Raw genomic sequence first — 12,685 nt, 5'->3', positions numbered from 1 at the left:
CAAAATTAATTAATTTCAGAATTAATTAATATTTACATTCCGAAATGATCTTTTTATTTTCAATTTTTTTTAATATTTCATAAGTTATAATCCAAAATTAACTAATTTTAAAATGCACGTTCCAAAATTAGGCGTATTCAGGTTCTATCTTGCAAACATTCCTGAATCCCAAAAACCAAGGGAATTTTTTTGGGGGCCTAAAAGCACTGTGGGGCATAAAGAGCAAATTTCTCATCAGTTCATATAGTTTACAATACAAAATTGCATAGTTGTACCCAATAGGCCCAATTCCTATCCAACCCATCATGAACCCTGTCATACACGATCCAGGAGGACCAAAAACTTCTTTCTTCTTCTTCTTCTCTCGCTTCATTTTGTTTATTGTTATATGAATTATATTATATGCAAGGCGTCGGTTTCGAACTCCGATCATTCCACTTATTCACCTTAAAGATGCAATTTCTTATCACTAAACTATTTGACAAAAAAAATGTTCACTTCAAAAATTTTGAATATTTTTTATATATATATGAATGAATCCTACAATTGAGAGGTAAATATGCTCACTTCAAAATTTTTAAGTTTTTTACACTTAAATTGAATAGTCTGGACAAATCCCATTTGAATCAATTAATCTGGGCTAGGCCAAAATTGTAATAAAAAAACTAAAAATATGTTGAATTTTCTCCTTTCACATCATCATGAAGTATAATTTTGACCTTAACAATTATTTAATATTCAAATATTTATAAATTTAGGGAAATTACATAAGAATGAAAGGCAAACAGGTAATAAGTTGTGCCGCTAAGTCTTTTTGAATGGCAAAACCAATTCTCTTAAAAACAACATTCATAGCTCTAGGGGACACATCATTGTTATTCATAACCTATTCAACTCTTTGTAGAAGACTCACAACCTCTGGTGCGAGGAAGCCAAAAGTGTCAAATGCAAATAGTATGAAAGCATGTTGATTGTTAGAACATGTTTTCTCATGTTTGACCACTTTACTTGAAGCAACTTTGAGAGCTGTTTGTCTCACAGTAAAAGTCTCAGCTCTCAATCCAACATGTGGCAAAACTTCAGTCAAATCCACACATACATGCTTCCCACCTACCCACCCATACACCATAACATCCGCCGGTCTAAGAGTTGATCGTCTTTCTAGTGGGTCGGTCAAAAAGTTCACATGCGCCTGATTTTTTTCCGTAGATATTCCTGCGTGCCTAAAAATATAAAAAAGGACGTCTCGAATGAAGTGGTGCTTGTAAAAAAATTAACAAATGAAGTTTTAAGGGCAGATATCATCATATTACTCTCCCTTCGGTGCAATATATACTTGACATAATCTTTTCTCATGGGAGCTTCTTCCCCAACCCTATGATTTTACAAAATCACACTTTGTGCTCTCATTTTCTGGCATCTCTTTATACTCTTAGAAATCATCTATTTTTTTTTTTGACAAAATCATTCATGGTTATGGGCAATGGCTATCCATGATCCATGTCAACTCAATTTATCAAAAGTCTTTTTTATTTCAAGGTTTTGGTACCAGGTCAGGAGTTGTGGATATTTTAAGCTAGAACACTCGAGACTTCAATAATTTGCGAGCAATTCCTATTTTCAAATACTCGCAAGGTAATTTCAGTAATTTGTACAATTTTCTGATTGCATGAAATTCATTCTCCAATGAAAGTATGTGGACTTTGTAAATTTTCAAGTAATTCCTCCCCCATATATTAGCGGATAATTTTAACGACATTACCTATCAGAGAATGAGTCCTCTCATAAAAATTAAAATATCTACCGTTTAATCTCAATCATCCATTGTTTGTTGTTATAGTTGGTTAAAAAAAAAAAATTAAACAGTGAAAATACACACCGGACTTCCCACAATGAAATCCTTGGTGGAGAAGATCCTTGCCTTAGCTATCAATAGCTCTTAACTTTTATTTCTTTTATGGACTTAGTCCCATACCCATTATATTTTGTTGTATTCTACTAAAAAAAGAAAAGTGTGGGACGGACCTAAAAGTGACAGTACCGAATCAAAATCTACTACCGAATCAAAATCTTGAAGATGAGAATGCCAAGTGTGACTGTTGACTGACTTTTGAAGTAAAGCTCGATCGGTCACCATCATCATCAATCATCATCATCAAAAATCAAATGCTACAACTAAAACAATGCCACATTTAATTGATAGAAGCAATCATAGATCGACACGTAGTAGCATTCACGTGGTGTTATCTTAATGTGTAGATGCTACATTTGTGGGGGTTGAAAAGTATAATCAAATCCAATCAAATCTTGAGAAACAATGTGAACGTCTTATCAGTTTCATTTGTTCATGCTGTCAAGGATTGCATTTGCATGTACATGTTACGTAGGTCCAGCTGCCCCTTTATCATTTTTTTTACATCAGGCAGGCGACGGATATGAATTTAATGAATTCACACATATACTGACCGCAGTGCAGTCGATCACATATAAATCGTCCGATCAAGATCAGACGGTTCAGATTTTAAAATCAAATTTTATAATCAAAATCTGATTTTAAAATTTGAGTCTTCTAATCTTGATCAGACGATCCAAATCTACTAACTGCATGCAGTCGACTTCACATAATCCAAATCCGTCAGGCGACATACATTCACTCCTCCTCATCTTTGTGTTGTTGCCAAATTTATTTGGTTGGACACTTTTTAAAGAACTATATAAGTTTGTGTTAAAAAATTAATTTTTTTAATGTGTTGAATATATAACTTTTTTTAAAACTTTTTTAAAGAACTATATTTGGTTGGACACTTTTTTAATGTTTTTTAAACAGAAATCCTTAGTTAAGTTGTTTTACCTTCGACCCATCTATCAACTAGTTCAACGGTTCAACCTATTTTCACCCTATATATGTTGCCATGCTGTTTTCCAATACTTTGCAGCGGCCACATTTGTCTCCTCAAAGAGAAACATCAATTAGATTACGCATCAAATACTACTAGTAATTAAGATAGTACTATTTGATTGCATAATTGACAATTGCATATTGACATAATTACAATTAAGACTTCAAACACGTTTCTATTTACTGGACTTATAAATAAGTTAAGAAGCTTAAAATGGTAAAATGTTCAAAATGGCAATGTTGGAAGTAGCAAAGTATACAGTGACCAGAAAGAAGGGTAATTAAATAAGACAAGAAAAAAAGAGAAGGGTAAATAAATACTCCATATTGGACAAACTAAGAAAGAGAAAAATAACATTAACTGTGTGTTTGGTTTGACGATAAAAAGAATTGATTCTGGCAGAATTCAGTTTGATAGAATTAATTTTGATAAAAGTGAGTTGAGTGTTAATTGATTTGTGTTTGAATACATTAACTTGAAAGTTGATCTAACCTGTTGATCAGAGAATGTTGATGGCTGGTCCGTTAAGCAGTTCGTCCATCGGAGGGTGGTTTGTACCAGCAGGCACTCCGATGCTTAAGTCAACAAGAGAATGAGAGAGATACAAGTAAGAAGAGAGAGAAAGTTTAGAGTATAATGACTCAGAATACCTGGCTCTCCTGTCTAGGAGAGCTTATATAGTTGTCCCCGGCGCTGGGCCAAAGGTTGGTCTATTGGGATGGAATAACTGGCCCAATAGACTCAACTGCCAAGATAGTCCCTGTATCGTAGGGGAGGCGGTTATTCGCCTCTATCTTGGTTGGAGCCGTTTCACTATTCGCGGGTAATGGATAAGCTCCTTGACGAAGGCGTGGTTGAATGGATCAACGCGCATGGATAGATGAGCACGTGTTTAACGTGTTGCCTATCCGTTATGTCGAGGAGGACATGTCATTGGCTGACGTGTCGGGGAAGTCTTCCCTTATTTGGCTATGCCCCAAATGTCGGGCAGAAAGTGATTGGGCCAACTTTTGGCCCAGTCCAGAACAAAAGTGATTCTCAACATTTGATGTTATTTGGATAATTTAAATTAAAAATAATTTTAGATGTGAAATTATCAAGTTGTCCATCTCTCTCATCAATTCGGTAAAAAATAATATCTCATCAATTAAAATAATTTTCAAAAATTAAACAAGAATTCTCTAGAACCCCTCATTTAATTAATTATAAAAAAAAATATAAAAAGGTAAAGTCATTTCATGAAGAATGAAGAATACTCTAGACCCTTAATTATTCAATGGTTGTTGTCTTACAAACTGTCAGTTCATCTCTAACGCTCACCATTCATGCTTGCCCCTCTCAAGTTGTTTAATTTCATGGATGACATAATACTTTGTTGATTCTTCCCTTAAATTCAGATTTTAGTTTGTCAAATTTTTTTTTTTAATTTTTCATCTGTGTTCCCCTCATTCTTCTTCTCCCACTTTTTTTTCCCTCCAAATCTGCAAATATAAGGAGAAACTGTTCCGGAGAACAAAAAAATTTGAGGCTTGAGGAAAACAAAATTGGATCTTGAGTTGAAGCATGGGTAATTAGGTAAATATATATATGTCAGCAAAAAACCAAACTCTAGAATTACTTTTAGTTAACGCAGAAGCTACGATTTGTGACTTCCATTAAACTCGCGTTTTGACGGTGGAAGCACGTTTCAGAATTTGTTTTTGATTGTATCCAAACATCATAGAAAATGGCAAACCTGCTTTTAGAAGTTGAAATTCACGTTTGGAAAGCGGAAACGCTCAACCAAACATATACTACGAAGATGTCAAAGCACTTATTTGAAAAGAATTTCACAAAAAATATAGAATGATTAAAACTGAATTTAAACATTTTATATCGATTGATCTTTGTGATGACGGAGCTTGTTGAAAGCACAAGGACGTTCAATTAGTAGTGTGCAAAATAGTATGATCAAATTATTGTGTTTGTATCCATTCAAAACTTAATCAAACTTTCGCAATTAACTTGAATGTGTCCCGCAAGGCATGCACACCGCAAACACATGGGCAACAACGACAGGCCTCCATAGACCACACAAATTACTCAGCCCCACGTACCTTGTATTTACTACTGCAAAGATAACAACAAAAGCTGGACTAGGTATCACCATTCCCCAACTTCAAGATAACTCAGTTCCCATCCTATGATGCAAATTGAATCTTTTTGTCAGATTTTGTGTCCCTGAATTCGCTACTTAGCTAGCGAGAGAGGTATTTTTGAAATTTCCGAGGCGAACGTGCGCCAAAAGAAGAAGTCCTCGTATTATTTCTCCCGCGTGTCTTCTTTTATGTGTCTTTTCTCTCATCATTTCTTGATTTTTTTGTTTTCGATTTCTTTCTTCTCACACGTAAAAATAAAAAACAGCACTCCTGTTACACATGAGGTGATCCAAATCTATGGCCCCCTCCCTTAGGATTCAAATTGATTTGATTAACTTGAATAAGAAAAAAAGTTGATTTGATTAACCTCACTCAAACTGGCTTCGGAGTAGCTGATAGCTCCATATAAAAGGGATTTAAAATGGTAGAGCCCATGGTTGTTTCTTGGCCTTGTGATTTAAACAATTCCCTTTTTTATAGGTGGGAAATATATTATAACATTTAAAGAGTGTCTTATAATTAAAAGTTAGACCTAACTCAATTCTATAAAATTAATTTATAAGGTGAAAATTATCTTTATTTACTATAAAATTTCACATTCGATATGAAACTTCTTAACACACTTCCTTACATTCAATCTATATTCCGACCATCTCACATATATTTCAAAGGTAACGATGGGCACATGGAGCTTCTCAAATTTAATATCTCTTATTTTACTAATAGACCAATCTTTTAGAGTTTAAATTTTAGAAAATGGGCACTAATTAAGGAGCCAAAAAGAGAAATAAAAGAAAAAATGTGGATTGAAATCACCAAAATTAGATTTTTGTTGTGTTGATTACATCATATCCACGAAAAACTTTATAAATTTAAATCATTAACTAGTGTTCTGAGAGCACTATTTAGTATTTGTCTTAGAAAATGAAGCTAACATGACACATATTAAGAATCTAAATAAAATAATGTTTTATTAAAATTCGTATATTTGATTTAACTTTTAAACTTTTCATATATTAAATGAACAAACTTAGAATTAATACTATTACTATAGCATGACCCGAAATTTTATCATTCTACTATAAAGGGGCGTAGCCATATGCTTGGATTCCCTTTTCTTTTCTTTCCATAACTTATTAAGTTATTAGTACGTTAGTATATTTTCACATTTACCTATTCTAATTAATGATTTAATAACTCTAAATAATTTTATTTGTGAAAAAATAGTAGAAATATGAAGGACAAAATTATTACCTAATAGATAAATTTAGGCAAAATTACACTAAAATTATTTAGTCATTTATCTTTTGTGATGCCCACATATATATAGGTCTTTTTTTTTCTTTCAATTTTTTATTAAAAAAAAATAGTAAAACTCAGAAATTCATCAACATATTCATATCTTCATCATCATCATCATCATCATCTCCATATGTTCATCTTCTTCCTTAAATCCAAATAAATTTCTACTCAAATACACCTCTAAATAACATCAATCTCTAGGTTATATATGTTCTCCTCAATCTCCTTCAAAACTCAAAAATTAAAATCCTCAAATTCTCAATTCAATAGGAGTTGGATTTGGAGATGTATTTTAGTTTCTACTTTTTCTCTAATGTATAAGCGTGTACGTAAATAGTACCTTGTGAGTTATGATCAACCAATTGTATTTTTCCACAAGTATATATAGGGTCCGTTTGGTAAAAATAAGCTATAAGCTAGCTGATAGCTGATAAGCTAGCTGATAGCTGAAAAGCTAGCTGATAGCTGAAAAGCTAGCTTATTGAAATTAAAGTATTTGGTAAAATTAGCTTTTAAAGTGGTTATTAAATATAAAATTACATAATTGATAGTGGGTAGTTTATTTTTTAGAGTAGGTAGTTATTAAATTAAAGGGTAAAAATGGAATAAAGTGTAAAAAGCTATAAGCTATAAGCTCAAATGCTACTTGAAATAGCATCTAAAAAAAAGCTATAAGCTAGTACAAAAAGCTTGTTACCAAACACCTCTAATTTTTTGAAACAAGCTTATAAGCTCATATAATAAGCTATAAACTAGCTTATTTGTGTTACCAAACAGAGCCTATGATTTGCAGGTGCAAGCTATGTGCACAAAAACCGTACAGGGATACATAACACTAGGCACTAGCTATGAAATATACACAGGATAATTATAGCTATAGCCAGTGAAAAAAATACTTAAACTGAAGTCAAATAGTAAAGGCAACATTAACAACTACTCTCTCCGATTCTTTTAAGAGATATATGAGTCAATAAAAATTGATGTATTTAAATTATATTATAAATCAGATACATTAATTTTAGTTAACTCAGAAGTCTCTTATAAAAAGGATCAGAGATAGTAGAAAACACACCCATGAATCATGAAGTAATTTCTAAAAGTTGGAAGAGGAATGCCACTGAAAGAAGCTTTGGAGGGTAGCAACATCAGCCCTGTAGTGTTTCTGTGTGAATTCAAACAAACTTGACCAAGTGAAATCAGGGTACTCTCTTGCTTCATTTTTTGCTAGCAAATTTTGAGGTGGTCTCACCACCTTGTCTTTTCTAGGACACACAAAGAAAACCAATGACCTTCTTTCTATGTATTTGTTCACTAATGCTCTGTGAAGGCAACTCTTGTATCTCCCATTTGATAATGCCTGAAAACATACCCAATATATTCAGCTCCAATAATTATGTCCATTTTTGTCAAAAAATAAAATAAAGTAATTATGTCTATATTTGATACATCAAGTGTGCGTAAGAGTCGGATGCTAGATGAAAAAATGAATGTTGAACAACATACAAATGCGAAGACACTTATATGGTTGTCCAATTTCACTCGATGGTTGTTACTAGTCAGATGTGATGATTTTTAAGTTCATCATGAGTCATGACCCAACATCAACCAAATGCTTTCTTTCAATATTTGTGAATATTTTTTAGAATTTAATATAATAAAGTGATATTTTATAAATGATTTTGATTTTAATTATATTTTTCTTATAGAGTGAGAAATCACATATTATTCTAAGTAAAGCTAATTTTATTCACTAAAGGTATTTGTTCAAAGGAACTTCAATATAAATACCTCTCCCCAAGGACGGATTCAGAAATTGATGAGACAGGGGGTCGAAAAATATAATATTAAATGTTAAATAAGTAAAGTCTGAATTCAGTAACAAGATAATTAAGTAAAATCTGACAAAAAAACCCCCTTCAAAAAATTGATATTATAATTTTAAAAATTATGTATTCCATTTTTATTTCCTTAATCATTGCTACTGACCTTAAATATGACTAAAAAAGGAGGGAGTATAATCCTTTTATTCAATATGACTATACATATATTATTAGTATTGTAAGACAACGAACAAGAGGGAGGGAGGGGTCCAAGCCCCTGCCCAAGTCCGTCCCTGCCTCTCCCAGTCAAAATTCAAACTTTGATCAACTACTTTGTGAGAATTTGGCCATTTACTAGACCAAATCTTTGTCGGTTGTACTTCAAACACTATTTTATAAATTCATTTTAAATTATTTTTAGGTGACAAATTTACTACTCTAAAATTTAGTTGAGTATAGTATTCAAGAATTAACTATTATTTTTTCATATGTAATTATTTATTTATATTTATCAATATGTAATTATTTTTAACTAATTTAAATTTTGATTTTTTTTTTATATAATTTTGAATTTATTTTACTTGGTGTATTTTCCAACATGTTCTCATGGGACCGTAAATAAAAAATTGAATCCTCTCATACACTTTGTATCCAACCATCTTTTCTGATTTTTTTTTTTATTTTTATAATCCAACAATTATTGATTAACAAAGAAAAAATAAATAGTGCAGAAGAGAGAAAAAAAAATGAAGCTTAGAGCAAAATAAACAACATGAAAAAAAGACTAGAGAAATTCAGATCCCCATAAAAAAGAATTCTCCTTAATATCAATCTTTATGATTTTATTAACTTTTTCAAAGACAGTCCAAACTCTTAACTAATTTGTCTTGTAGGCCAACAATATGATGCGACCTCAAGTTACGTAAGAGTAGTATGCAAAACATGACAACAAAATGTTAAAAAGAAAAGTGTAGTCGACAAATTCAATTTTATGGTACACAAAAATAAACAAATATTTTTATCATTAATTAATAAATTAAATTATTGGATCAAATGAATAACAAACATATCCAAGATTATTTTAATTGTGGATACTATCTTCTATTTTTAATATAGAAAAATTACACTTTACATATATTGAATAAATAATATATGTATCTGACCTATAATATATGTCACATACGTTAAAAAATAAATTTTCTCCTATATTAAAAACAAGAGGGAGTAAATGTACCCAAAAAAAAAAAACAAGAGGGAGTAAAAGATAAAACGAATTTACGTACCATAAAAGTGTCACCAATGTTTATGACTAAGGCTTCATGTCTAGGGCGAACAGCCATCCATTTATTATCTGCAAAAACTTCTAAACCTCCAACTTGATCTTGATGAAGAATGGTTAATGATGTTGGGTCAGAATGAGGGCCAGTACCAAGGGTGACACTAGAACTATTGCATGGTGGATAGTAGTTGCACCTCATTATTGAGTCACCATCCTCAAAAAATCTTCTATAATGAGAACGATCTATCCCCAAACTAATAGCCAAGAGTTCCATAATTGTTAGGGATAATTCCTTCATTGCTTCACAGTACTTTTGATACACCCATCTATCACATCATAAAGATATAAAGTTATAAAACATGTAAAAAACATTGTTGGACTTGGACACTAGTGTACTCTATAGTTGCTACCCAAGTTAATCATATAGGGCATTTGACTTTCAATAATTGCGGCATATATCAGCCAATATAGTTAGTTGTCCTTGTCCAAGTACTTGTTGTGTGGGCTAGATGACTAGACCACAAGAGGGTAAAAGTGAGATTTTGATAGGATTTTCTTGCTTCACAATTTCTCACCTTCACACGTAGTCAATATATCGATGATTGTTTGATTAAAACCAATATAAAAAAATGTCAAATTTAATAGTTTTACTCTCGAAAAGAGTGTTTTATAATGATTAATTTAGACCTAATCATTTCTCACCCACAAATTCAATGTATATGTTACAAGAATAGATTCTCTCCTTGACATGACCATGCATAAGAATTGTGGCCCTTGAATTGATTATTGGAAAATTCAAAAAAATTGAGAAATAAAGTTTTGAGGGTAAAAATCATCACGAATTTGGTGTAGTCAGTGACTGCATGCAGCCGTGCATCATGATTTTTTGACTGTCCGATGTCTACAATTTTCTGACTGAAACTTCATAATTTATAAAATCATAATATCCCTTTATTATGAACTGTTTGATCAAGATCAGACAGTCAAGAATCAATGACCGCATGCAATTAGTGACGGCATAAAATTCGGATCCAGATCATCATTGCTCTCTCTAGGGTGGAAAACACAATTGGGGATCTTTGTCCATATGTTACCAACTTTTTGTGGATAAATAAATCTTAGAAAGTTACGTTAGTGTCTAAGATTCTAACTCTGGATTAGTACTCTTTCAATGTTCTTTCAATTCACCAACGACTTGTCTGCTTGGGACGTATATTATCATTTGAGTCTTATTAATCAATTAGATACAAATCTTTTTTAAATAAGAAATTTTGCTTAAGGACATATAGTAGGTCAATTGTAACAAAATAATGTGACAATAGTGGATCATATATTGAAATCAATTAATTCAAAAAATGTTGACCTTACCCTGCATCTTGAAAGTCTTCTCCTAAGACAGATTCAAAGTAATCAACAATCTGTGTGTTGGAACTGTTTTGATGATTGTAAACAAAAGAAAATGTCTCTTTCCATGGCAATTTAGATGAGTATCTATCTGCATGAGCACCTGAGTAGCCAGAAACTCCACCATACACCCTCTTAGCACTTAGCTTCTTGCTTAAAGGTAACTTAAAAATGGAATCAGTTTCACAATAAGCATCATGAATAAGATCTTGATCCACACCATGATTAATTACTTGAAAAAAACCATGTTTCAAACATGCTTTTCTCACAAGTTCAGCAGCACTTGCAATAGCTTCTTCATCACCACTTTTCATGATACTTAAGTCTATGAGAGGTTCTTTAAGCTCTTCTTGGGTTGTGTTAACTAAGTCTTTAGATGGCCAAATGAACTCTTTTGGCAAGTTTACTTGCTTTTGAAGTAAGTTTGAATCAAAAATAGAAACCATGTTTTCTTTTTTTGGTTCCTCTGTTCTTGATTCAGAGTATAGTACAAGAGTTGAAGTGGTTGAGTTCATTAGGAGTCATTTGCATGCAAAAAAGTATTGAAGGAAAGTTCTATAAATAGATAGTAGGGAAGGAAGAAACTTAGAAAAAAATATTTATTAATTAAAATTTACTTAAAATATTATATAACTGAAAATAATTGAAAACTATAGATAAAAAAATATTTATTATTGACCAAAAAAATAAATAAATTTATTTTTAAAATGTGAGTAGCATTGTCAATAATTATACTTGTCTCTTCAAGAGAAATAAAGGATTATATATAAGAATATATATGCACTCTCAAAGTTATGTTAGATGTACATCAAATGATATGTTGTAATATTCACACTATTGTATTATTGTGTGTGTGTAAATTATTTTGAAAGGATTTGTGACCTTGTAATTGGAGATTAAGACCATAAATAAAAAGAGTGCATTCTTTGAAGGTTAAGAGTGTATTGGGATGGAGTAATTTAAATTTTTAGAGAAATTTGACTTTTTTTATAAACGGTCGATGTCAATATGTTAATTGTTAATTTACTAGTTTCATATCTTGGTCAAGAGGAATTTTTATACAAATTATGCTTAAATCATTGCATTATATATGGTCCGAATATTTGGTCATCTCAATTATCCGTTACTTTTTGGTCAAGAGGAATTTTGTATACAAATCATGCCAATAGTTTATTCATATCTAAAGGTGAAACTAGAATACATTCTTGATTCCCGAATACCATATTATTATGGGTGCATGCTTGTTAGTCAAATAGAATGAATATCAAACTTAAGAAAATTTCTTTTGCAGCCTATATGTTTTTTTGCATGCCTTACAAAATAATTAATGGGTACAATATTTTTGTCTGCTATTTAAGTAGTGGATTAAATCCGTTACTTATGTAACGGACTATATGACTGTTTTACACACGAAACCACAAATTAATGTAAACTAACTAAAACTAAAAAAATAGAAAAAGAGAGAAAGATGGGCCGAGAGGGGAGTGGGTGAGGGGGAGTATATATAGTCATTTTCGTATGACATGACCGCACAAGTAGTCAATCAAAATTGGTCACTTGACAGACCTTTGATTGATGCAGGAGATTTGTTCACTGACCGGTTCGTTAATTAAGTAGCAGACGATATATTCAAAATTTTGTAAAATCTTTTTTAGTTTTATAATATCTGCTACTTAAATAATGAAATAGTAGAATTGAAAATATACAGGGCACACGAGAATAAGGCAGTTGCGAAAAGAAATTTTCCAAACTTAATGTGTTTTCCATGAGATACCAAGCCCGTATATTCCACCCCATGCAAAAGCTATTATTGGGCCAAGACTAACAATGATTCAATTCCAA

At 31.7% G+C, this 12,685-nt stretch overlaps 1 protein-coding gene across 1 annotated transcript; it reads right to left on the bottom strand.

Moving 5' to 3' along the window:
• Positions 1-6,643: 6,643 nt before the first annotated feature.
• Positions 6,644-11,376, bottom strand: LOC123918071 (gibberellin 20 oxidase 2-like). Its single transcript, XM_045970011.1, has 3 exons — positions 10,808-11,376; positions 9,444-9,765; positions 6,644-7,697 (listed from the first exon to the last, which is right to left on the bottom strand). The coding sequence occupies exons 1-3, from the start codon at positions 11,356-11,358 to the stop codon at positions 7,434-7,436; spliced, it is 1,137 nt and encodes a 378-aa protein (XP_045825967.1). The 5' UTR covers positions 11,359-11,376; the 3' UTR covers positions 6,644-7,433.
• Positions 11,377-12,685: the final 1,309 nt, after the last annotated feature.

The sequence above is a fragment of the Trifolium pratense genome, linkage group LG3, assembly GCF_020283565.1.
Source record: "Trifolium pratense cultivar HEN17-A07 linkage group LG3, ARS_RC_1.1, whole genome shotgun sequence".
Taxonomy (NCBI): Eukaryota; Viridiplantae; Streptophyta; class Magnoliopsida; order Fabales; family Fabaceae; genus Trifolium; species Trifolium pratense.
This window is presented reverse-complemented; position numbering and strand designations above follow the sequence as displayed.